The sequence below is a fragment of the Piliocolobus tephrosceles genome, chromosome X, assembly GCF_002776525.5.
Source record: "Piliocolobus tephrosceles isolate RC106 chromosome X, ASM277652v3, whole genome shotgun sequence".
In the NCBI taxonomy this organism is placed as follows: domain Eukaryota; kingdom Metazoa; phylum Chordata; class Mammalia; order Primates; family Cercopithecidae; genus Piliocolobus; species Piliocolobus tephrosceles.
In genome coordinates this window covers 67,491,969-67,519,730 of record NC_045455.1, presented here as the reverse complement: position 1 = coordinate 67,519,730, position 27,762 = coordinate 67,491,969, and the positions used below count along the sequence as shown (strand labels likewise).

At 43.2% G+C, this 27,762-nt stretch overlaps 1 protein-coding gene across 5 annotated transcripts in view; it reads right to left on the bottom strand.

Moving 5' to 3' along the window:
• RCBTB1 (RCC1 and BTB domain containing protein 1) overlaps positions 1-20,427 on the bottom strand; it is a 54,255-nt gene extending 33,828 nt beyond the window's left edge. The window contains exons 1-4 of one of the 5 annotated variants that reach the window (XM_023187309.3): positions 19,626-20,427; positions 14,673-14,752; positions 976-1,145; positions 441-591 (exon numbers count right to left, since the gene is read on the bottom strand). In XM_023187309.3, the coding sequence (XP_023043077.1) occupies positions 441-591; positions 976-1,101 (277 nt within the window). In that variant the 5' untranslated portion in view covers positions 1,102-1,145; positions 14,673-14,752; positions 19,626-20,427. The remainder of the gene's footprint in view (positions 1-440; positions 592-975; positions 1,146-14,672; positions 14,753-19,625) is intronic. The other 4 variants (XM_023187312.3, XM_023187308.3, XM_023187310.3 and 1 more) reach the window with 4 other exon arrangements.
• Positions 20,428-27,762: the final 7,335 nt, after the last annotated feature.

Sequence of the window (27,762 nt, the reverse complement as noted above, 5' to 3'; positions counted from 1 at the left end):
GGAAGGAAGGAAGGAGGGAGGGAGGGAGGGAGGGAAGGAGGGAGGGAGGGAAGGAACGAAGGAAGGGAAGGAAAGGAGGGAGGGAGGGAGGGAAAAGAAAAGAGAGAAAGAGAGAGAAACAAAGAACCAAAGGAACCCTGAAAGTTGCCTTGCAACCACAAATCCACTCAAAAATTAGGCTGGAAGGACCGTTCATCTGCCAAATCTAATCTTCCACAGCTTTATGGAAGTAGTCGAAAACCTCAGAAGTTTACCTAATTTGCAAGACATCCTATAGCTGTTCCAGAGTTAGCCTGAAGTGTTTAACTTTTACCTGCTTTATGTACTTCCCCTCAGAAATTAAGAAGTAAACAATCCAAAATTAGTTATCTGGTATAGTCCTATAGAATTAACTGGTCAATTTCTTACAAACTGAAAAGTTAGATGGGTTCCCTCCTTACCTTCGGTGCTGAGAAGAACATGTGGTCCACTGCCGTAACTGAGGCTTTTAATCTTCTTTCCAGATAAGCCTTCTAGCTTTTTGGGTACAAGTGTACTCTGGTTATCTCCAGTTCCTAGACAGTTACTATAGTTCAGTCCAAATACAAAGACCTAGAAAACAGATAGATTTTTTCTGAGTCTTTTGGCCGAAAGCTGTGTTAAAAGCTTCCTTCTCTCCTCTGAAAATAAGACATTTCAACTAGAGAGCTCAGGAGGTGAAAAGAGACAGATATCGTTGTTAAGAAAAATTCAACCTCTGCAGACATTGCTTACGTTTCAGCATGTTTGTCTATATTTTGAAACTCAGAGTGCTGTGGAGTAGAGGGGTACTAAATCAAGAAACTGAAAAAAGAGAAACTATTGAAGTCATAGTCTTCCTGAACTTTAGGATCTCTTTATTTATACCCTGACTTTTCTCCGTCTTTGAACTGCACACTTTGAAGACCAATCCCCAAATAAGCCCTAAAATGAAAGTAGGTTTTAAGAGACTCTTACCTCATCATCGTCAGTAACATACAGTGCTTCACTGGCTGAGGTGCCGAAGACACATGCCTTCCGAATAGACGCGATCTCTTGAGGGGACAGCAGAGTGAAGATGGGCCACTTTCCGACATCCACCATGACTCTGGCTTCAAGCAATTCCTATAAATAAGCCGACATCTCTGCTGGAACAGAAAGGATTCCAGAAAAAAATTAAACAGCCACTGAGCTAACTTTTTTAAAAAAAGACCTGTTAATAAATGCTAACAAAAGCTGATTCTAGAATAAATGAACTACCTTTGGTTACATGGATCACTCACTTTCCCCCAGCCATGTGTGCAATCCTTCCTCCACCTTCAAACCTTTCCTACAACAAGAGAATAACACGTGGGAACTAGCTGTTTGTCTTGCCCACTTCCTAGTCAGTGCTTATCCGTTCCACATGTGCTTCTAACTCACGCTCTTCTTAGACCTCTAAAAACAGCCAAAGTGGCAGGTGAAGACCAAGTTCTGGCTCCAGCACCCTCAACAGCACACACAGAGGGCGTCTGCGGCTGGAGCTGCTTAGCCAAAGCCTTGTCTCCATCTGCCAGAGATACTCTTCCCACGAGCAACAACTTGGATGACAAGGATCAGCTTCAGCTCCAGGTATCATACCACAAATTCAATGAGGATTAAACGCCGTCAAATCAGACTATTCACTATCACTGCACAGACTGCTGGAATAACATTTGAATGTCTTAACAAATGTGTGTGCAGGCGGAGGGGGAGGTATTGGTGAGGACAAGTAAAAGATTTGAGCGGGGAGTAATACATGAACATGGGGAAAAAAAACACTTTTGTTTCAAATGGACAAAAGGGAATAAGAAAATAAGTCTCCCTACCATCCCTCACTGACCCTGTCCTCAAAGGCCACCACTGTTCCCAGTGATCTCTAATTCCTTCTGGAGATAGTGTATACTCATGGAAGCACTACACGTATGCATGGGTGTATGTGTATCTTTAAAAACAAAAGCACAAATGGAAGTTTTTTTTCCCTATTTAACAGTGCATTGGGGAAATCATTCTATATTAGCACACATAGACCTGCTGCATTTCTTTTCAATGGTACTATAGTATTCCATTACATCGATTTAGCAATTTACCTTGTTTTCTACTGAGAGACATTTAAGTCAATACATCTTTTGCTAGAACAATACTGCAATTGTCGCCTGCATATTACTGTATTGACATGTCTTGTTTTATACAGAAATTTCTAAAATAAATTTCTAAAAATGAAAATTGCTAGGTCAAAGTTTAATAGCTATTTTACTGTTACTAGCTACTAATATTTCAAATAATCTTCTAATGAAGTAGTGGCCATATATAAAATCACCATAGATGTAGGATGGCGCCTATTTATACACACCCTTCCCACACAGCATACTCTCATGGTATCTGGTATCTGTTTTGTTTAAACTGACATTTCCCTGCGATGAGTGGAGTTGGATGTCACTTAAAAAAATAATCAGGCTGGGTGGGGTGGCTCACACCCCAGCACTTTGTAATCCCAGCACTTTGGGAGGCCGAGGCAGGCAGATCATGAGGTCAAGAGATTGAGACCAGCCTGGCCAACATGGTGAAACCCCATCTATACTAAAAATACAAAAATTAGCTGGGCATGGTGGTGTGCGCCTGTAGTCCCAGCTACTCAGGAGGCTGAGGCAGGAGAATCACTTGAACCCAGGAGGCAGAGGCTGCAGTGAGCTGAGATCGCACCACTGAACTCCAGCCTGGTGACAGAGCAAGACTGTCTTGAAAATAAAAAATAATGATCAGAATAATTGCAACAGTAACAACTAACTTACTGGGCACTATGTGCCAAACACTGTTTTAAGTAATTTTATATTTATTCATTCATTTAATCCTCACTTTACCCATAAGGAAATGGAGGAAAAAAGAGATTTTAAGAATCTGCTCAAACTTGTAAGCGGCAGAATTGGGATCTGCACCCAGGCAACCTGAAGGCTGAGTCTGCGCTCCTCACCTCTCACTCACATCTTCAGAGCCCACTGTCACTCTTTTGTGCAAAGTGCCTATTTTTTTCTACTGGATCATTGTTCTTTTTCTTGTTCTTGATTTATAAGTATTCTTTGTATGATAAGATGATCTTAAGTGCTTTTAAAAGTTTAAAAATAAAGGCTGGGCACAGTAGCTCGCACCTGCAATCCTAGCACTTAGGGAGCCCAAACCGGAAGGAATGCTTGAGCCCAGGAGTTTGAGACCAGCCTGGGCAACATGGCGAAATCCCATTTCTACAAAAAACACACAAAAAAAGGGCCGGGTGCAGTAGCTCACACCTGTAATCCCAGCACTTTGGGAGGCCAAGGTGGGTAGATCACTTGAGGTCAAGAGTTCATGACCAGCCCGGCCAACAGAATGAAACCCCATCTTTACTAAAAATACAAAAAAAAATTAGCCTGTCAGTAGCGGTGCCTACGTGTAGTCCCAGATACTCGGGAGGCTAAGACAGGAGAATCACTTGAGCCCGGAAGGGGGAGGTTGCGGTGAGCTGAGATTGCGCCACTGCACTCCAGTCTGGGCAACAGAGTGAGAGAGACCCTGTCTCAAAAAAAACAAAAGAAAGAAAGAAAGAAAAAAGAAAAAGAAAAATTATTAGCCAGGCATGATGGCACATGCCTACAGTCCCAGTTACTCAGGAGGCTGAGGTGAGAGGATTGCTTGAGCCCAGGAAGTCAAGGCTGCAGTTGAATTGAGATCGCAACACTGCACTCTAGCCTGGGTGACAGAGGGAGACCCTGTATCAGCAAGATTAATAAAATAAACAAAAAGAAACAAGATGCCCCTCAAACGACCTCTTGTGCCTCTTACAAAACAGATGGAGAAAGGAGTCATAAGAAGTCAAGCCATATAAAGCCATACAAGCAGGTGAGTAAATTTCAAGAAAACCCAGAAGCAGGTTTTCCTAGAATTATGAACCATATCGAGTTAGTCTTCAAAATGTTTAATTTTACACGATACAGAATTAGCCAGAAATATGACTCACCACCTTTAAAATTACAACACAAAAGGTAAGACATTCAAAACCACACAACTTCCTGACAGCAGCACAATTATTCTAAAATCATTAAACAAATATGGGCAACTCTGCCCTCAGGGTTTGGTAATCTACTGCAAGATCAGGCTAACCTTCATAATGATGGGGCATTATTATACGCACTGACTTCATCCATTGCTAAATTATATGAAGCTTTATTTTACAAGGTATTTTTCTGAAGACTTGTCATTTAAGAGTTAATTTAAAAAACCGGTCATGTATCTTACATGTCCACACCCATCATAAAAGAAAAAGGCATCCCCAACAGGCTTGGTAGAGTGGAAATAAGAGTGTTGAGACCTGTGTCCTGGGTTTGCTTTTAAAATCCGTCAGTATGGGGCCGGGCACGGTGGCTCACGCCTGTAATCCCAGCACTTTGGCCGGCTGAGGCAGGTGGATCATGAGGTCAGGAGATCGAGACCATCCTGGCTAACACAGTGAAACCCCATCTCTATTAAAAATACAAAAAATTAGCGGGTGTGGTGGCATGCGCCTGTAGTCCCAGCTCCTCAGGAGGCTGAGGCAGGAGAATGGTGTGAACCCAGGAGGCAGACCTTGCAGTGAGCCGAGATCGCGCCACTGCACTCCAGCCTGGACAACGGAGTGAGACTCCATCTCAAAAAAAAAAAAAAAAAATTCAGTCAGTATGACAGCCATTTGCTGTTTTGAGCCTGGGTTTCCCCCAAACCTAGAAATTTGTGATTTTATGTTCAAGATATAATGAAGAAGCTGGGGGATTTCTTGAGCAGATAAGAACAACAAGGGCAGTAATGTTGGCCAAGCAAGTAATTATCTCCAGCAAGACAATCAAGCAAAGCTAAGAGCAGAAAAGAAGAAATGAACAACTATTCTGAACCTGCCTTGTCATAGACAGTTAATTAAGTAGCTTCCATACATTATTTCATTTAATATTCATAATACTCTCGTAAGGAGGAGACTGTAAACCATTCCTGACAGATGAGGACTGTGGCTCAAAGGTGAAAGGACTTGCCAAGGTCACACAGCAGACCCCTTTAATTTTTCTTATGGGGAGTATCAGTCCTGGCCCTTCAATGGCTGAACTTCCTCAACATCACTTCTTTCTGACTTTATCTTGCCTCGTAAATGTACAGCAGCATCTGTCTTTAAACTGTTTCCAATATAAAAAGTATCCAGGCGGGGCGTGGTAGCTCATGCCTGTAATCCCAGCACTTTGGGAGGCCAAGGCGAGCGGATCACCTGAAGTCGGAAGTATGAGACCAGCCTGACCAACATGGAGAAATCCTGTCTCCACTAAGAATACAAAATTAACCAAGCATGGTGGCACACGCCTGTAATCCCAGCTACTCAAGAGGCTGAGGCAGGAGAATCACTTGAACCTGGGAGGTGGAGGTTGCAGTGAGCTGAGATGGCGCCATTGCACTCCAGCCTGGGTGTCAAGAGCAAAACTCCATCTCAAAAAAAAAAGAAGTAACCACTCTCCCAATAAAAAGCATTCCCCAAGATGCTTCTGCCTAGATTTGCCTGGTAAAGCCTTATGAATGTCATTTATTCCTGCACTTTTGCATCAACCATTGAGAGGCAGGCCTAGAGAACACATGTGACCTCTGTCCTCGGAGCTCACAAGATACAAAGTGCATCCTTGGGCTGGAGACTGCTAAGGCACAAAGTGTGTCTTCATTAGACCATGCTCAACCTGGGCAGCTGAGGACATGAACAGGCATCCTCGGAATTCAGACAAGGTTCCCTGAGAGGTTCTGTGGGGCTATGTGCCATGCAGAACAACAGAACAGGGTCCTTAACTTGGGCGGCTGGCATTTCCCTCCTAAGGCAGGAGAGTATTACTGTAAACACCACCCAAACTTTCTAATTTACTCAAAATTACCACCATCCTCATTATAATTTGACTATTGTGGTGAGGTCTTTAATTATTCCATTTTCCTGGGGGTGGTGGCACCTTTTGCTACTACTAAGAAAACCACATTAAGGATCATAATTATATCAACCTTAAGAAGGATTAATGTGTATACACTATCAATCCAGTAAACTAAAGCTGGTGCAATCATTAAAAATTAACAAGTATTTCATCTGTGATAAAATCTACATCGACTTAAGAACTGTGCAGTTAACAATGACTCAAAAATACAGGATCTGCCGGGCGCAGTGACTCACACTTGTAATTCCAGCTCTTTGGGAGGCAGAGGCAGGCAGATCACTTGAGTGTAGAAGTTTGAGACCAGCCTAGAGGACATGGTGAAACCCTGCCTCTACAAAAAAATACAGAAATTATCCAGGAGTAGTGGCATGCACCTGTTGTCCCAGCTACTTGGGAGGCTGACGTGGGAGGATCATTTGAACCTGGGAGGCGGAGGTTGCAGTGAGCCGAGATCATGCCACTGCACTTCAGCCTGGGCGACAGAGCGAGACTCCGTCCCAGAAACAAACAAAAAAATGCAGGATCCATTGCAAGGAACAGCAACATTAGTTACGACAGCTCTGATATCATGACATCTACTAAATTTGCCTAAACATGAAAGAAAAGTATTAACAGACTTGTTCTAACTATGGAATTTTATTTCAAAGGAATATAAATGTAGTTCAACCAAATTTCATTTAAATAATCATTCCAGGCTGGGCACGGTGGCTCACACCTGTAATCCCAGCACTTTTGGGAGGCTAAGGCAGGCAGATCAGTTGAGGTCAGGAGTTTGAGACCAGACTGGCCAACATGGCAAAACCCTCTCTCTACTAAAAATACAAAAATTACCCCGGGTGTGGTGGCACATGCCTGTAATCTCAGTTACTCGGGAGGCTGAAGTGGGAGGATCATCTGAGCCCGGGAGGCAGAGGTTGCAGTGAGCCAAGACTGTGCAACTGTACTCTAGCCCGGGCGATAGAGTGAGACTCTTGTCTCAAAATAATAATAATAATAATAATAATAATAACAACAATAATCACTCCAGAGGGTTGCACAATAATTTAGATGCTTCAAATAGGAAGATATGAAGTGATTCTATTTGTGTTCTATTCCTGTATGAAGGAGGTATTGCTAATGGGAAGAACCTTCAACTGGCCTATTCAGCCCAGGCCTTCCCTGAGAGTCACGTACCTTGGTAAGTACCCTGAGCAAGGTAGCCCAACTCTCTTCCTTCCCATGGTGCTATGCTTTGTTCAAATTATAAGGACCCCCAAGGAAACATCCCAACAGAAGCTGCCACCCAAACACGTTATACAGCTAAACTATGTGCACATCCCAAATTCAAAACAAAACCACAAAAATAAATGTATCCTGGAAGACTCAGTTAGCTTAGCTATGTTAAAAAACAATATGTACTGTATGATTACAATTTTTCTAAAATATAATATATACAGAAATGTATACACCAAAATATATCTCAATAGAGAGATTACAGGTGGCATCATTTTTTCTTTCTTTGTATTTGTATTCTATTTTTTGGCCTGCCATCCCCACGTCTTTTTTTTTTTTTTCATCAGCAGGGTTGTGACCAAAAAACAAGTCCTATCAGTCTCCTACCTCACTTCCCCCTTACAAATTAGATACACTTCCTAATCTTTTTTTTTTTTTTTTTTTTGAGATGGAGTTCCGCTCTTGTTGCCCAAGCTGCAGTGCAGTGGCACGATCTTGGCTCACTGCAACCTCCACCTCCTGGGTTCAAGCAATTCTCCTGCCTGCCTCAAGTAGCTGGGATTACAGGTGCCCACCATCACGCCCAGCTAATTTTGTATTTTTTTAGTAGAGACGGGGTTTCACCATGTTAGCCAGGCTGGCCTCAAACTCCTGACCTCAAGTGATCCATCCACCTGGGCCTCCGAAAGTGCTGGGATTACAGGTGTGAGTCACCACACCCGGCCTTCTTTGTATTTTTAAAATGTAGTCGCCAATTTCTTTCTTTTTTTTTTTTTTTTGAGACAGTCTCGCTCTGTTGTCCAGTCTGGAGTACACTGGCACCATCTTGGCTCACTCCAACCTCTGCCTCATCAGTTCAAGCAATTTTTGTGCCTCAGCCTCTCGAGTAGCTAGGATTACAGGTGTACACCACCATTTCTCGCTAATTTTTGTATTTTTGGTAGAGAGGGGGTTTCACCATGTTGGCCAGGCTGGTCTCAAACTCCCGACCTCAAGTGATCCACCTACCTCGGCCTTCCAAAGTGCTGGGATTACAGGCGTGAGCCACCGCACCTGGCCTTCTTTGTATTTTTAAATATAGTCTCAAATTTCTTTTTTTTGGGGGGGGGGGGTGGGATGGGACAGAGTCTTGCTCTGTTGCCCAGTCTGGAGTACACTGGCGCCATCTTGGCTCACTGCAACCTCCACCTCCCCAGTTCAAGCAATTCTTGTGCCTCAGCCTCCCAAGTAGCTGGGATTACAAGTGTGAACCACAATGCCCGGTTAATTTTTGTATTTTTAGTAGAGACGGGGTTTCACCATGTTGGCCAGGCTGGTCTCAAACTCCTGACCTCAGGTGATCCACCCACCTCAGCCTCCCAAAGTGCTGGGATTAGAGGCGTGAGCCACCATGCTCGCCACCACGCTCGGCCAGTCCCAAATTTCTATAACAAACACTGTGTGACCAATAAAATGAACAAATATTTCAAATGAAAATAAAAGTTCAATTATTTGAATTATGTTTTACCCCTAGGCTGTTAGAAGTTTTAAGATGTATTCTTGCTTTAGATTCATAACCTAGAGTGGCAGAATGTTTCAGGCAAAATCTGGAAAAATGAATTCTTAATATAAAATTGAACATAGACAGTAGAAATGTAAGATGATACAGCTGCTATAGAAAATCAGATGGTGATTCCTCAAGAAAAAGTAAACATTAGAATTATATTATCTAGAAACTCCATTTCTAGTATATACCCTAAAGAACTGAAAGCAGAGACTTGAACAGATAGTTGTATACCAACGGTCAAAGCCGCATTATTCACAATAGCCAAAATGTGAAAATATCCAAATATCCATGAACAGATGAATGGATAAACAAAATGTGGGCTACACATATGACGGAATATTATTCACCTTTATGAGGAAATTCTGACACATACAACAGGGATGAACCCTGAAGACACTATGCTAACAAGCTAGACAAATATTGTATGATTCCACTTACATGAGGTACCTAGAACAGTCACATTCAAGGAGACAAAGTAGAATTGTGGGTGCCAGGAGCTGGAGGGAGGTAGGAATGGGGAGTTATTGTTTAATGGGTACAGAGTTTCAATTTGGGATGATGCAAAAGTTTTAGGCAACAAACATACGAAAAAAATATTCAACATCACTAATCATCAGAGAAATCCAAATCAAAACCACAATGAAATACTATCTTAAACCAGTCAGAATGGCCATTATTAAAAAGTCAAAAACAAAAGATGCTGGCGAGGCTGTACAGCGGAGGGAACACCATACACTGTTGGTGGGAATGTAAACTAGTTCAGCCACTGTGGAAAGCAGTTTGGAGATTTCCCAAAGAACTTAAAACAGAACTACCATTCAATCCAGGAATCCCAAGACTGATGTATCCAAAGGAAAATAAATTGTTCTACCAAAAACAAAAAAAAAAAGTGCACTTGTATGTTCATCATAGCACTATTCACAATAGCGAAGATATGGAATCAACCTAGGTGCCCATCGACTGTGGATTGGAAAAAGAAAATGTGGTACATATACACCATGGAATACTACACGGCCATAAAAAAGAACAAAATCATGAATGCAGCGAGAGGCTATTATCCTAAGTGAATTAACACAGGAACAGAAAACCAAATACCACGGTATACATGGATATAAAGATGAGAACAATAGACACTGGAGACTACTAGAGGGGCAGGGAAGGAAGGGTACACAGGCTAAAAAACTACCTATTGGATACTATGCTCACTACCTGGGTCATGGAATCATTTGTACTCCAAAGCTCTGCATCACATGCTATACCCATGTAACAAAACTGCATATGTGCTCCCTAAATCTAAAATAAAAGTTGAAATTGGGTCAGGCATAGTGGCTCATGCCTGTAATCCCAGCACTTTGGGAGGCCGAGACAGGTGGATCACAAGGTCAGGAGATCAAGACCATCCTGGCAAACACGGTGAAACCCTGTCTCTACTAAAAATACAAAAAAATTGGCCAGGTGTGGTGGTGGGCACCTGTAGTCCCAGCTCCTCAGGAGGCTGAGACAGAAGAATAGTGTGAATCCGGTAGGCGGAGCTTGCAGTGAGCCGAGATCATGCCATCACACTCCAGCATGGGCAACAGAGCAAGACTCCATCTCAAAAAAAAAAAAGTTGAAATTATTTTGTAGGTAGTCTACAGATGGATGGCGGTGATGACTGTACAACAATGTGAATGTACCTAATGTCACTAAAATGTATACTTAAAAATTGTTAAAATGGTAAATTTTACACTATATATCTTTTACCTCAATTTTTAAAAATCAATCATCCTGTGGGCTTTTATCAAGTCTGCATTAATAAACTCAAAGATACATTTCTAAAACTAAATACAGAAAGGTTTCAGTTCTAAAAAATGCTTTTGGAAAAGTAAAATTATACTGTTTTAATCATGTCTTGAGAATACAAGTTCAGATTAGGGAAATTCTCAAAGGAGCATTTATAAAAGAAATACAGCCTTCTTAGAATTTTCCAGTGCATAGAGCAATTTAAACCAGACCAAACAAGTTGCTAAGATGACAGATCCTTCCAGAGCTTGATTGATAATTATAAAAATGATGAGCTGTAATTAGAATGTCAGTCATCTTTAGTTACTTCTGAAGTACCTCACTAAGACAGTAATTTTAGTAATTTTTTCTGCAAGCCTTCCATATTTTATTTAGGAAATACTTTCTGAAAAACAGTATTAATGTGTTTCATCCTGAATTACTACTCTTTATATGTTATTATTAGGTGAATCAATGTCTTTTTTTTTTTTTTTTTTTTTTTTACTGTATAGAGAGAAAACAAAGGTACAAGGAAAGAAAAGAGGAATGCAAAAATGCCAGCAGAAGTAGAAAGAGTGTGACGTCCTTAAAGATATATGCCAACCCACTTGGATCTTCGTATTTTCTCTGGCACTTGAAAATACATCCTGTATCCCCACTGCACTTATCCTACATCCATTAGTCCTACAGATCAATATCCCATTCCCTGGGATGGCTTATCCTAGCTATTGGCACTGTCCCTCAGAGAACTTGTGGCATGAGGAAGAAAAGGTTATTTTATTTTATATCTGAAAGCAAATTCAGTCAGGACAAACACAGGCCTTCCAATTTTAGAAATCTACATTTAGAACTGAAAGGCTGAAGGAGTAATACAGCAACTAATCTTTTAATTCCTCTAAGAGCACATTTATTTTACTTTCCCCAAGGAACAAATATTAAGAAAAGGTTAATTTTATTTTAGTTTTTTTTTTACTGATCTAGCAAAAATATATTTGGAACATGCTTATGGAGTTTTTAAAAACAACAGGAAATGGAGAGAAATGGTACAGGAAAACTGGTTTTGATGAAATAATGGTCTCAATATTAAACAATACTGGAAATTTAGGGTTGATCTGTAAGCACATGGCTTCCACACAGACCTCAACTAACCAGAACGTATTTGACACAAATACAAGAATGTATTTGTTTGGGCTAGTTTAAATTGCTGTATGTACTGGCTTTTAAATGCCACCAACAGGGTATTTTACCTTTAGATCTGGCTTCTATTGACCTTAGAGCTTTCTAAGGAAAACAGTGGGAAAAGAGTAAGCAATCCTTTAGCACTGGCTAGCACCAAGATTCTGACGCTTCTGGTGTCATTTTAGAAGCATGACATGAGTTTGTGTCATTCTTTATTATGGAAGCTGATAGCCAGAGGAAACTGGAAGGGCTCTGAATGTTGGAAGAATCATTTTAAGTAGCCTAAACATTCTTCAGCATACAAGCTACAGGAAGCTTTAAACTACTCAAAACAGCAATTTCTAATATGCAAAATGGTATTTTTAATTGCAAAAAACTTTGAATTAAAGCATTTACACATACACTGAAAATTCCTAATAGAGGTTTCTCTATTTTTGTAAACTCAGTGGGTGATGATTTTACTTATCAGTTTAAGTTGCTAAGTTGTCTTACGAAAAAAATTTATAATTAATGAGCTATTGATAAAATCTAAGAGGCCTCGGAAAAAAGCACTACTGTATGCTGCTGTAAACAAAATCCAGTTGTCCCTCGGTATCCATGGGGGACTGGTTCCAGGACCTCCTGCAGACACCAAAATCCACAGACACTCAAGTCCCTGATAGAAAATGGCATAGTATTTACATATAACCTACACATATCCTCCTATATACTTTAAATTATCTCCAGATTACTTATAATACCTAATACAATGTAAATGCTTGGTAAATAGTCGTTATGCTGTACTGCTTGAGGAATAATGACAAGAAAAAAATACTCTACATGTTCAGTACAAATGCAATTTTTAACATTTGGGATTTGAGATTGGCTGAATCCACAGATGTGGAATCCATGGATACAGGGAGCTGACTTTAATAGCATACATTAATTCTTCTCCTGCAATGACCCCAGATACCAAGAATGCCAGGGACATCATAAAGAATAATACAATCATGGTCTCTGCCTCTGAGGAACTGAAGGCCTAATGGAAAGTCAGATCCTAAGTAAGTGGAAAACTAGAATGCAAATACAACTGGAATAATTAAGCAAATGAATGCACTATGCAAGTATATGGTCCATGAGATACATGTTAATGTGTCAAATGGTAAATAATTATGTGCAAACTAGTGACGACTATATAAAAATTGTACATAACAGAAAACAATTACACAAAATCCCAGAAACCAAATTCTCCATATTCCAGCAGATGAGAAAATGTGAGCCTTTCCTCAGTGAAGATTATCCAGTTTCCTAGAAGAACAAGTGTTCTTCACAGTCTTCTTCCTTTTTTACCAATAAACGTTCCCATTTGAGCACGAAAGACTGAAGGGTATGACCATCTTTATTTCTGAATCCATTTAATTCTAGAAAAACATTCAAATAAGAGAGCTCTAGGGTTTGGGGTAAACTTTTTGGTATATAACATCACAACTTACGTCATCCATCTATGCTACAGCAAAAGCAATTCAAAAACCCTGTCAAGGTACAAACAGCCAAATGTTACTCTTACCAATTTCTTCCATATAATTCTGATGGGCTTTTTGAGACTGAGCAAATGCTCAGTCTCATTGAGATACCAAATGTATTTCCCAGGTCCAGATAAGCCTCTAAGAATCAGTCTCAAACATGTTTAAATAAAAATAAAACTTAAAACCATTTCACCCACTCTATGGTACAGAGGCTGCAAATCATAGGCGAAGTTTCGAAGATGTGCTGAGACACTAATACTGTTACTACCCCAGCTGCCAGAACAGCTGTCATCCACTTCTCTCTTCTGCAAACACACAGTACTACAAAAATGAAAGGGAGGCCAGGCATGGTGGCTCACGTCTGTAATCCCAGCACTTTGGGAGGCTGAGGCGGGTTGGATCACGATGTTAGGAGATCAAGACCATCCTAGCTAACAACGGTGAAACCCGGTCCCTACTAAAATTATAACAAAATTAGTCGGGCGTGGTGGTGGGTGCCTGTAGTCCCAGCTACTCCAGAGGCTAAGGCAGGAGAATGGTGTGAGCCCGGGAGGTGGAGCTTGCAGTGGGCCAAGATCACGCCACTGCACTCCAGCCTGGGCAACAGAGTGAGACTCCGTCTCAAAAAAAAAAAAAGAAAAAAAGAAAGGGAAAGGAAGAATGCCCTGAATGCTTGACTAAGGAGTCTGAGAATGTACCTTCTCCAAAATAGTTTGTCATCCTTCAAGCTGAAGCCACCTGTACAGGTGAGTGAAGATAATACTCCCACCTTCATTTAGGGAACAGTATGACTAGTGTTTTAGAATTCTCTAACTGATTGTGACTACCCTTTGTTTCATACGTTTTGTTCAAATTCATCACTAATTTAAGAGGAAAATGTAAGTCCCTACAACTGTCATTTCCCAACCACTAATAAGTTATTTGACTTGAAGCACAATTTGCAATGGCCTCTGTAAGCATTTCTTTAGCCCCATCATCCAAGGGGCTGCTTTCACCTCATTCATTTCATCTCATCTCACGTCTAACCTGAGCCATGTGCTCAAAAAGCAAACGAACCAAGTGGCAATAGCATTAGCAGTGAAAAAAATAACATATCTAGGGTTGCGAATCTGACTGAGATCTTATAAAAGTATTGCTTTTATAGGATACTGTTGTTTTCAAAACGAAACCAGAAAAGAAATATCGACGATTAGAAATGTTTTTTCTATAACTTTGTTCTTTGTCACACCAAACAAATAGGTGTCACAAAACAGAACAAAAACAACAACGATGGGTCAAAGTTTAAAGAAATGGATAGATGGCTGGGTGAAGTGGATCACACCCATAATCCCAGCATTTTGGGAGGCAAAGGCAGGAGGATCACTTGAACCCAGGAGTTCAAGACCAGCCTGGGCAAGATGGTGAGACTCCGTCTCCTCAAAAATAAAAAGATTAGCCAGTCATAATGGTGTGCGCCTGTAGTGCCCGCTACTCAAGAGGCTGAGATGGAAGGGTCACCTGAGTCCAGGAGGTTGAGGCTGCTGTAAGCCGTGTTCACACCACTGTATTCCAGTCTGGGCAAGAGAGCGAGATCCTGTCTGAAAAAGAAAAAAGAAATGGATAAAACATAATACTTCATTTTATTTTCCAAATGAATTCAAGGCTGGAATTGGGAAGTCAAATTCAAATCTATTTATGGTTTCATGGATCTTTCTCATGTGGGTATCGCAAAAGTGATTTCATCTATTAGTCTCCAGTTGTATGAAAAGTATCAACTGTACCCTGCAATGACCTAAAGCTAAACTGAAATTCCAGCAATGGACTGGCAGAACCATACACTATTAATTCAATAAATGTTCTTAGGTAAACTGGACACAGAGCCAACATCAACAGAAATTACATGGGGTGGGAAGATCTAGACACATAAACAGATGCTCACAACAGTGTGGCTGGTCTCTGATGGGGAGGGTCAGACGCTATGGAGGCAACAGAATTGGGAAGTGCGCTTCAGCTACCTGAAGAGAAGAGGCACATGCAACACTGAGCACACATGCCAGGTAAGGCTCTGGTGGAGCAACTGAAAGAAAGTCAGCATGGCTGCAGTACACAGCTCAGGCTTTATCCTAAGAGCACCAGGTAATCCCTGAAGGGTCTTAAGCAGGGAAGTGGCATAAACAGATGTAGGTCTATGGAAGATTACTTTGGCTGACCATAGAGACATGAGATGACAAAGAAGTGCTTAGAGGGAGTCCAGGATGGCTATGGTAAGCCAGAAAAGGAGGGATGGAAGCCCACATCAGGAAAATGGAGAAAACTGGACAAGAAGGGAAATCAAGAAGATTCTGCGACTGGCTTAATGGGACAAGGAGCACTGGATAAGCAGAAAGGCAGAGCCAAAGATCACAGGCAGACACTGAGCTTGAATGAGAGAGAACTGTGCTGCCACTCACTACAGCAGAGAGCACAGCAGGCCTCAGGGGTGATGAGTCCTACTATGGACCTTTTGTTCCAGGTACCTGTGGGATATTAAAGCGGACAAGTCCCAACAGATGGATTTAGAAATCTGAAGCTCAAGAAAGGTCTGGATTGGAGATTTGGAAATCTGGCATGAAATCACCCAGGAAAAAAGCAAGTAGAATCAGAAGAGCAGAGTATTTTGAGCAGAACTCTAAGAAACTCCAACAGGACACGGACAGGGAGTACCCCCTAGAAGGGACCGCGAAGGAAGAGGTAGACCAGGAGGAAAACCAGGAGAGCAGAGTGTCACAGAGGCCTGGGGACTTGAGCATCACAGGCAAGAGGCATGCTAGTGTCAAATGCTGCTGAGATCTAAACGAGGGAAGGGTTGAGAAACTTCCATTGGATTTAACAAGGAGAACTACCAGTGACCTTAATAAGAACAGTTTCACAGCGATTGTGGGAGGAAGAAGCCAGGTGTCAGTAGGTTGAGGTGTATGTGAAAGGTGAAGGAAAGGAAACCATGAGTATAAACAACTTGTTCAAGAAATTTCACTCTGAAGGAAAACCGAGAAATCGGGTGGTAATCACAGAATGTGATGGAGTTGCGGGACGTTTTCTGTTAATCTTTTTAATGTAAACATTGTGGGAGGCTTGAACATGTTTGAGCTAATGGGAAGGAGCCAGTAAAAAGATCAAAAACGAGAGGACATAACTCAATGAGGGTCTTAAGAAGGTAGCAGGGAATGGGATCTGAAGCAGAAGTGCAACAGAAGCGCTGGGCGTGGCGGCTCATGCCCGTAATCCCAGCACTTTGGGAGGCTGAGGCAGGTGGATCATCTGATGTCAGGAGTTTGAGACCAGCTTGGCCAACATGGTGAAACCCCGTCTCTACTAAAAATAAAAAAATTAGCTGGGCGTGGTGGTAGGCACCTGTAATCGCAGCTACTCGGGAGCCTGAGGCAGGAGAATCACATGAACCCAGGAGACAGAGGTCGCACTGAGCCAAGATCACGCCATTGCACTCCAGCCTGGGCAACAAAAGCAAAACTGTCTCTAAATAAATAAATAAATAAGTGCAAGAGAAACTGTAGAAAGGAGCAGGTCTTCCTTTTCCTCCCTCCACAAGAGGAGGAGGAAAGGGTGAATGTGAATGAAAGCCATTTAAAGGTTAAGAATCCAGATGCTGGAGGCATACTTGTTCTCTCATTCTCATTCTCTCTCTCCACTGAGTCTCCATTTTACATGCCCACCAGCAATGTAAAACAGTGCTGCTTTCTCCAATATTTACTGTCTATCTTTTGTATTATGCCCATCCTAGTGGACGGGAGGTGGTATCTCATGGTTTTGATTGGCAATTGAGGACCATTCTCTTCTGAGGTTACCTATTTTTCCCTATGAAGAAAGAGTTAGGCTTCTTGCTAAGAGTAAGAGGGGAGGTAGCAATAAAAAATGGAGTGGAGGCTGGGTGTGGTTGCTCACGCCTATAATCCCAATATTTTGGGAGGCCAAGGTGGGAAGACTACTTGAGGCTAGGTGTTCAAAAGACCAGCCTGGGCAACATAGTGAGACCCTGTCTCTACAAAAAATTTAAAAATTAGTTGAATGTGGTGGTGCACACCTGTGCTCCCAGCTACTTGGGAGTGGGAAGGATCACTTGAGCCTGGGAGGTTGAAGCTGCAGTGAGCTATGATCACATTGCACTGTACTCCAGCCTGGGCGACATAGTGAGATCCTGTCTCAAAAAAAAAAAAGTGGAGTGGAGCAACTGAGGGGAAAATGGCGAAGTCTGAAGCAGTCACCAGGGAGGATGGGAAAGAGCACTGAGCAGAGAAACCTAGCAGGATGGTAAGACCAAGCCCAGAGAAAGCTGGAGACCATAGGTCTTTAAAGGTACCCATCTGGTCTCCCGTGAGTTTTTCTACCCCAGGAAAGAGGTGTGCTTTTTTCTGGGTGTTTTTTTTTTAATCTGATCTAACATATAGTTGATTTATATAATTATTTCATTAACTGATCTCCTCTACTAAGTCTATTCTGACTGAATTCAGACAACACTCATCATACCCCTCTTGTGTATACTTCAGCACGTACACAACATGTACCTTTTGTTTGTTTGTTTGTTTTGAGATGGAGTCTCACTCTGTTGCCCAGGCTGGAGTGCAATGGCACGATCTCGGTTCACTGCAACCTCTGCCTCCCCGGTTCAAGTAATTCTCATGCCTCAGCCTCCTGAGTAGCTGGGACTACAGATGCGCACCACCACACCCGACTAATTTTTTGTATTTTCAGTAGAGACGGGGTTTCACCATGTTGGCCAAGCTGGTCTCAAACTCCTAGCCTCATATAATCTGTGGCCTCAATCTCCCAAAGTGCTGGGATTACAGGTGTAAGCCACTGCGTCTGGCCAATATGTAACATTTTTAACTTTTTGTAAAACCAGAGAATATTTTGAAATGTGTCCGAATGCCCTGCCTAGATTCTAGACTCTGTGAGGCCCCAGCCTCCTTTCCTATGCATGACTTACTGTTTAATGTAGTACACACAGAAGGAATATCATCATCATAATAAAGGTCTTTCACTTTCCTTCACCGTTTCATCTACCCCGCAATGACTCCCAGGAAAAGGAGGATACTGTTTCAGACTTCCCAGCTCCCGTATATTAGGAGGAGCCAAGTTCTTGCTGCAGCATATGGGCACTCTTTAATTTTAAAATTTTCAAAGAATTTTTTAAAAGCTACAAGCTTGACAGCTTTGGGTTTGTATGGCTACTTGTTTTCAGAAGTTCACAGAACTTTATCATATGGATCACACACTTAAAAAAAATCACTTGCAAAAAGTATCTTTAAAGATGAATATGCTTCCTCTTCAAGAGAAACAGACTAGCAGGTAGAAGAAAAAGGACCCGTCGAGAGTATTAATAAATAGACTGGTATTCACACAATGGATTAAATGGATTAAAGTCCATCCCACAGATGAACTGCTGTATTAATAGAATACAAATACACAGTTACATCCTCAACCCTGAAAGCAGTTTAAAGGGGTGAAATTCACCCAGTGCTCACTTGAAATGAATAAAGTTTAAACCACCTATAAACTGCCCTCGGGGTTCAATCATTTTTCCATTCCTTCGGCATTATACACTTGGACGGTTTAATGTTATTAGCCCACAATACACACCAGTTTCAGAAACTAACTCAGTTTTTGTACTCTAAGGGCTTTAGTCCTCCCAAAAAAAGAATAGGGCAAAGGCAAAGAAAATCATGAATCTGGTTTTCTAAAAGCATTATCACAACACTGCTTTATAAAATTGTAATCCCCAGCTGCAGAGAGTTCCGCAGATGGCTTGGAAGTGTCTTACATGCAAATAAATAAAAACAAAAGGCCACTTATGAGAGCAGAACACAGCGTGCTCGATAGTCATCTTAAAATAAACCGAGCAGGTAGGTACTTTATCAGAGGCAGGACAAGGGAAACGTCATTTACTTAGTTCACCGCACGCCTGGATAAAGATCCTCACTAACAGAATCTCTACCTTTGTGGATTCTGTGTCGGAAAGGGAAACGATAAAGAATGCGGTTTGTGACAGCACTAATCTCAGGGGGCGAAGAAGAGATGCTAAGATCTTGGAAAGGACAGAGGATACAGAGAGTCAGAAGGGAGGTCTCCTCTCAGTAAAACGGCAACCACAGTAGTCAGACTTCAGCTACGAGCAAAATCGAGTCCATGCAGCTCAAAAAAGAGAGGGAGCAGAGAAAACTTTCCCTCGCCTCTCCCCATCCTTCTCTCCTCCCTGCAGGAAGGCACATTAGCTGAGGTGCTGGCAGGGCCGGGCCGGGGACCCCATCCCTCGCCGCGGACGCAGCGCCCGCGAGGACGGCCCGGCAGCCGGAGCGAGGGAGGCGGGAGGTGCAGGAGTAACGGGGCACACCCGGCCCGGCCTGCAGGGAAGGGAAGCAGGGGAAGCGCCGAAGGGGAAGAGGACTCCGCGAGCTCGACCCCGCGTCCACACGCTACCTGCGAGGTCAGTGCTGCCGCGCCGTCCCGCGAGACCGCAGGGATCTCCGAAGCTCCGATGGGCGAAGAAGTGCGAGAGAGCAGCGGTGCCCACCGGCCGCGAAGGGGAGGAGCGCCAGGGCGCGGGGCCTGCCGGGTCACGTGGCCCCGGCCGCCTCACGTGACCCGGTGCCGCGCGCGCTCGGGACGCTACCCAGCCGTGCAGCCCGCACCGGCCGACCGCGGCCGAAACCCTGCTCTTTGGGCCCTAGAACCCGACTTCTCTAGAAGCCGATTGGCCGTCTGAGGCCCGCCCCGAGGCCCTGCCACCGGAGTGTCCCGATGAAATCCGGTGGCTGCTGCTGGGACTCACAGGCTTTTGTCTCTGAGGAACCAGGAACGCACGAGGCACGGGCTGCTGCTCTGCTCCCCGAGATGCCTTGGCTGTGGGGAGGGTCGGCCTCCCACCCCTAGAGACCTAGGACGGAAAAGCGACCGAAACCTGGCGCCCTGCCCACTCTGGGGCGCGTCTAGCCCCGAGGCACCACCCAGGTGGTGCTGCCTGGGACGAAAGGCCGCTCAGCGGAGACTAGTTTGTTTTACCTGGAGACGCTCCTCTCTCTCCCCGCCCCCCACCTCCTGATTGAAAGCGCCTAAGGCAGGCCAGGGGCTAGGGAAGGTGGCAACAGGACAAAGGTAAAAAGGAAGGAGGAGATGAGGCACAGGTCCTGGTATTGGAAAGAGGCAGAGGTACATCGGAAGCAGGCCGTCGAGGTTAGACGGAACCTAAGAGGGCATCTGGTCCAACCCGATTCTTGTTATCAGTGAGTAAACTGAGGCCAAGAGAGGGACTGCTACGAGCCGCTCCAGCCTATCACCTATAAAGACTACAGTCCCTTTATAAAATACCGTACAGCTTTCGGAGAACTCCCAGTTGGCGCTGCAGGATAAAATCCAAACTTGTTGGCATAGCATTCCAGGCACTTGTTCAAATTTACCTTTCCCATTTGAGCTCCTGGGAATAAACAGAAAAACGTTTCATTTTTTAAATACCACCAGATAACTTCACTTTTGGTAACTTGAATTACTAAAAAAATGCCCTACTATCCCCCATCTCCTGCCACTTCCCCAACATTACTCTAGGCTCTGGATACAAATAATTTGTTTTCCTTGACTACTCAACTTTCTTTAGATTATTTATTTTTTCTCTAAGTTTCTTTACCCTTTACCCCCACTTAAAGAAAGCCAGAGCCAGACATTAGTTAAAATGATAAAAAATGGTATTAAGAAACTAATGCAATAAGTGAATTGAACTCAGTTCTGTATCTATTCTGAGGTGTCCCTCCTGTTGCACTAGTTCCTGAATAAAATGTTTTTACCATTTCAACTACTCTTTGGCTCTGGTTTTCTTCACCAGCCTCCAAAGTGCACATCAGTTTCCTACTCATCTTTCAAAACCCAGGTCAAATACCGCCTACTCTTGTCTTCCCTGCATCCTCTTCCCTCACTTTTTAGCAATTGATGTTCATTCAGACAACGTCAGCTGCAACTTCTTCCCTGATTTCCGGAATACTATATATATTCTGATACACCTCACACTGCCCAGAAATAGACTGCGCATTTCCTGTAAGAAGTGAATTGTCTGTTGCTATCTTCTCCCCTAGGTTATGAACTCTGAAATAGGATTCTTCTGGGTTTAGAACAGTGCCTGGCATGTGATAGATCCTTAATACCCACTGAATGAAGTGGCTTGCCCAAAGTAGTGACAGTTCAGTGAATTTACTAGAAGAGTCCTGTTTTGCTCAAAGAAACTAAAATCAGTTTCTTTTAGTTGCAACCTGATCAAAAGAACTTGTGTAAACATGTTTGGGAGAAAAACGAGGGCATGGAGTGTGAGTAATCAAATATGTCCTGAGCGCTCATTACTTGCACATCAGATGCCTTACTTGGAGCATCTTGGAGGATAAAAAGCTGAATGAGACATGGTTGCTGGTAAGGAATGTCTAGTCTGGTTCATTATTCCAGTACAGGGTGAAACGTATTATGTATGATACAAGGTGCTGAGTGAACACAAACCAAGGACCACAAATCAGGGAATCAGGGAGAAACTTCGTGAGGTCAGTTGGACGGGAAGTAGATAAGAGAGGAAAAGACATTCCAGGAGAGAGCGATGTGTTCAAAGGCAGTGAGACATGAAACAGTACTATTTGTTTAGGAAAAAAACAAATAAGTAGGTACAGTGACTCACGCCTGTAAGCCCAGGCCAAGGCAGGCAGATCACTTGAGGTCAAGGGTTCAAGACCAGCCTGGCCAACTAACCCTGTCTCTGCTAGAAATACAAAAATTAGCCAGCTGGGATGGCACATGCCTGTAATCCCAGCTACTCGAGAGGCTGAGGCACAAAAATCGCTTGAATCCAGGAGGCAGAGATGGGGAGCCAAGATCGCCTCACTGCATTCCAGTCTGGGCGACAGAGTAAGACTGTCTCAAAAAAAAAAAAAAACAACAACCCTTTATTGATGTCTTGATGACTTCATTTACCTCTAGGATGAAGGAAACCTAATTAGGTTAATTTTAATATACTTGAAAGAATGACAAATTTACTGGTATTGGTGTTATTTATTGTGTTGAATAACTTTCTATCAGGCAGATCGTAGGCTCTGCATCTAAAATTGGCCTAGGCCAGGCACAGTGGCTCACGCCTATAATCCCAATGCTTTGGGAGGCCAAGGCAGGTGGATCGCTTGAGCCCAGGAGTTCGAGATCAGCCTGGACAACATAGCAAAACACTGTCCCTATAAATAAATAATAAAACTGACCTGGATTTTTTTAACCTTTTCTTACCTTTTTTTCCCGCCTCAAAAGCTTTCTATGATTATTATCTAAAAATACCAAAATTACTTGTTCCAAAGAAGATGACTTTTTTTTTTTTTTTTGAGACAGCGTCTTGCTCTCTTGCTCAAGCTGTACTGCAGTGGCATGACCATAACTCACTGCAGCTTCAACCTCCATGGGCTCAAGTGATCTTCCCACCTCAGGCTGCTGAGTAACTAGGACCACAGGTGAGGGCCACCAGGCTGGGCTAATTTGTATTTTCTTTAGAGATGGGGTTTGCCGTGTTGGCCAGCCTGGTCTCGAACTCCTGAGCTCAAGCAGTTTGCCGACCTCAGCCTCTCAAAGTGCCAAGATTATAGGTGTGAGCCGCCATGCCTGGCCCCAAAGAAGATTATTTTAGAGCACTCTAAACCTTTCCTATAGGGCAAAATAATTCAGTTAACAGGTAGTACTTTAAGACAGAAACTGGGCTTAACCTCCAGCATATGGAAGGGGAGAACTACTCCACTTAATGCTAATACATGATTATGTTGGGAAAAGTACCTGTCAAGAACCTAATAAAATATCATAAGGTTTGTCCAGGCACGGTGGCACACCTGTAATCCCAGCACTTTGGGAGGCCAAGGCAGGTGGATCACTTGAGATCAGGAGTTTGAGACCAGCCTGGCCAACCTGGTGAAACCCTGTCTGTACTAAAAATACAAAAGTTAGCTGGGTGTGATGGTGGGCACCTGTAATCCCAGCTACTCAGGAGGCTGACGTGGGAGAATCGCTTGAACCCGGGAAGCAGAGGTTGCAGTGAGTTGAGATTGTGCCACTGCCCTCCAGCCTGGGCAACAGAGTAAGACTTCGTCTCTAAAATAAAATAAAATAAAAATAAAAAATGAATAAAATTGCTTCCTTGTCCTTTGGCAGGCAAAATAGCTTTTTCATTTTTTCATTTTTTATTTTTTGACACAGGGTCTTGCCCTGTCACCCAGGCTGGAGTGCAGTGTCATGATCTCAGCTCACTGCAACCTCCACCTCCTGGACTTAAGCGTTCTTCCCACCTCAGCCTCCCAAGTAGCTAGGACTACAAACGCATACCACCACACCTGGCTACTTTTGTTTATTGTTTGTAGACAGAGGATCTCACTATTTTGCCCAGGCTGGTCTTGAACTCCTGAACCCAAGTGATCCTCCCACCTCAGCATCCCAAAGTGCTGGGATTACAGGTGTGAGCCACTGCACCCAGCCCAAGAGAGCTTCTTAATTATGGAATTTCTTCACTGTCCATGTCAGCTGATGGTGAAATGTTTACTTTTTATTCATTAGCAGTGGTCCTTGTTCCACCTGCATTTAGCTGTGGTAGCACCGCAGCTTATTAGGAGGTTACCAACTTCTGGTGGGAGATACGCAGTCTCTAGTCTTCTGAGACGTAGAAGTTCTGACTGCAATTGACTATGAAGCAGGACTGGTCCTCTGAATGTTAATATGCATCTTGAAGACTACTTAGAGTGTCCCTGGGATGATGATGGAAGTAGTGAGAATATTCTCAGATGGGGCTTGACTCACTCGTTTAGAATATTAAAGGTGAAGTTAACCTGGGACAAACTCAGTGACACTATGAGGAAACAATCAGAGAAATACATAATGGCAGACAAGAACCCTTCTAGCCTTGGTTTCTTCAAAAAGTTAAATTTAGGGGGAAGGCCAGGTGTGGTAGCTCTCACCCATAATCATAGCACTTTGGGAGGCCAAGGCAGGCAGATCACTTGACGTTAGGAGTTTGAAACTAGCCTGGCCAACATGGTGAAACCCCATCTCTACTAAAAATATTTTAAAACATTAGCCAGGCGTGGTGGCAGGTACCTGTAATCCCAGCTACTTGGGAGGCTCAGTCAGGAGAATCACTTGAACCCAGAGGTGGAAGTTGCAGTGAGCAGAAATCACACCATTGCACTCCAGCCTGGGCATCATGAGTGAAACTCCATCCCAAAAAAATTAAAATTGAAAAATTAGGGGGTTAAAAAAAAAGAGGGGGACTGTTCTGGATTAAAAGAGACTGAAGAAACATGATATTCAAATGCATTGCATGAACCTTGGATAGAATCCTGGTTCCAATTTTATTTTTTAAGAGATGGGGTCTCACTCTGTCAGCCAGGCTAGAGTGCAGTGGCACCATCATGGCCCACTGCAGCCTCAAACTCCTGGGCTCAAAAGATCCTCCCACCTTGGCCTCCTAAAGTGTTGGGATTACAGGTGTGACTCACCACGCCCAGCCCCTTGGTTCTAGTTTTTTTAAGCTATAAATAATATTTTGTAGAGAATCAGAAATTTAATATGGACTGGATATTAGATAGTATTGGATTACTGGGGTTTTTTTTAGATATGGTAATAGTAATATTAAGAATATCCTGGCTGGGCATGGTGACTTTTGCCTGTAATCCCAGCCCTTTGGGAGGCTGAGACAGGAGGATTACTTGAGCCCAGGAGTCTGAGACTAGCCTGGGCAACACAGTGAAACCCCATCTCTAGCAAAAATTAGCCAGGCAAGATGGCACACAGCTGTGGTCCCAGCTACTCGGGAGGCTGTGGTGGGAGGATTGCTTGAGTCCGGGAGGTCAAGGCTGCAGTGAGCTGTGATTGCACCACTGCACTCCAGCCTAGGCAACAGAGCAAGACCTTGTCTCAAAAAAAAAAAAGAGAGAAAGAAAAGAATGTCCCTATTTTTATGAGATGTGTACCAGAATAATTAAGGACAGAGTGTAATGAGGTCTGCAAATGATTCACACAAAAAATTAATACTGTATATATCCATGTCCATAAAGAAAGAGAAAATATGGCAAAAGGTTTGCAATTGTTAAATCGAGGAACTGTTCTTTATACTCTTAAACTTTGAAATTTCCTTTTCTTTTTTTTTTTTTTTTTTTTGATACGGAGTCTCGCTCTCTTGCCCAGGTTGGACTGCAGTGGCATGATCTCAGCTCCCTGCAACCTCCACCTCGGAGGTTCAAGTGACTCTTGTGCCTCAGCCTCCCCAGTAGCTAGGATTACAGGTGTACACCATCACGTCTGGCTAATTTTTGTATTTTTAGTAGAGATGGGGTTTCACCATGTGTGATCCACCCAGCTTGGCCTCCCAAAGTGCTGGGATTACAGATGTGAGCCACCAGGCCCAGCTAAACTTTGAAATTTTCATAGCAAAATATTGTAAGGTGGGATGAGATGTGCCCTTTATATTTCAAACTAAGAAAGCAGGATATTTCATTAATGTGTTTATTCATAAAGATCTTTTGAATGCCTGCTATGTGCTAGGCACTGTAATAAGGTCTGGGTGTACCTTGGTGATTAAAATAGTAATATTTTCTTTTATAAATGTTATGCTGCATTACCCAATCTCTCCTTTAAGACTGAAGGATTTATTCCCCCAGCTTTTGGGAAGCTTGTATTCTGACAGCCTTCTTCAGTGACTGTCTTGCTAAAGACAGGACCTTTCCTTATGCAAGGTCCAGCCACCTTCTAGGGGCAGCCTGCAACAAATGACTAGTCCATGTGGGAATGTTAAGACCTGATCTGCGGTGGCTCGCGCCTGTAATCCCACCACTTTGGGAGGCCAAAGCTGAGGATCACTTGAGGCCAAGAGTTTGAGACCAGCCTGGCCAACATGGTGAAAAACCCCATCTCTACTAAAAATATGAAAAATTAGCTGGGTGTGGTAGCTCATGCCTGTAATCCCAGCTACTCGGGAGGCAGAGGCAGGAGAATCGCTTGAACCCAGGAGGCAGAGGTTGCAGTGAGTCAAGATTGCACCACTGCACTCCAGCCTGGGCCACAGAGCAAGACTCCATCTCAAAAAAAAAAAAAAAAACTGACCCTTTCACTTCCTCAGGGAACATCTCCGAAGAGTCAGTCCAGCTTTGGAACTCCCCACAGGGTTGACTGAAGGCTGGTTGTGACTACACTGCAGCCCACTTTCTCTTTCTGCCAATTTTGCTTCCATCCTTTTCCTCCACAGGTCCCAAGACCATCTACCACTGAAGAGGCGTTAAATAACCAAGTGGAATGACTCAGTCGGTTGATGTCAGCCAGCTTTTTCATTAGCCACCCTAGTCCTGACACAATGGTTTCATAAACAGAGGAGACATGGAAGCAAAGAAGGAGGCTATCCATGGGCCTAACCACATGATGTCCCACTTACCGTTGTTAATCTAGCTACTGTCACAGCCACATAATCACCCTGACACCAACAGAAACTGTTGTTGAAACTCAGTACAACAATATCCCTTGAAGATACCAACCAGCCACTGGGTGGCAAGTTGACCGTATTGAACTCTTTCCGTAATGAAAGCAGCAGCCATTCATTTTCACAGGAAGAGGCAGGTAGTCTGTATATGGGTTTGCCTTTCCTGCCTGCAGAGTCTCATCTGACATGACCGTCAAGAGCTTATGCTGTATTTAATCCACCAAGGTGGCATTCCACATATCATTGCTGCAGACCAATTGGCCAACTTTATGGCAAAGGACATACAGCGGTGGTCACATGCCCATGGAATCCACTGGACCTATCATATGGCACACCACCCAAGTTACTGGCCTCATAAGCAATGGAACAGCCTATTGAAAGCTTGGCTAAAGTGCCAGCTTGGAAGTGATACCCTGTGAGGATAAAGTACTACCCTTGGAATGCTTTTACACTGTTGGGGGGAGTGTAAATTAGTTCAACCACCGTGGAAGGCAGTGTGGTGATTCCTCAAGGATCTAGAACCAGAAATACCATTTGACCCAGCAACCCCATTACTGCATATATACCCAAAGGATTATAAATCATTCTACTGTAAAGACATATGCATATGTATGTTTACTGCAGTACTATTTACAATAGCAAAGACTTCGAACAAACACAAATGCCCATCAATGATAGACTGGATAAAGGAAATGTGGCACATATACACCATGGAATACTATGCAGCCATAAAAAGAATGGGATCATGTCCTTTGCAGGGACATGGATGAAACTGGAAGCCATCATTCTTAGCAAACTAATGCAGGGGTAGAAAACCAAATATCACATGTTCTCACTCATAAGTGGGAGTTGAACAATGAGAACACATGGACACAGGGCAGGGAACATCATACACCAGGGCCTGTCGGGGGGTCGGGGGCAAGGGGAGGGAGAGCATTAGGACAAATACCTGATACATGCAGGGCTTAAAACCTAGATGATGGGTTGATGGTTGCAGCAAACCACCATAGCACATGTTACCTACATCACAAACCTACACATTCTGCGCATGTATTCCAGAACTTTAAAAAAAAATTTTTTTTAAAGCACTACCCGTCA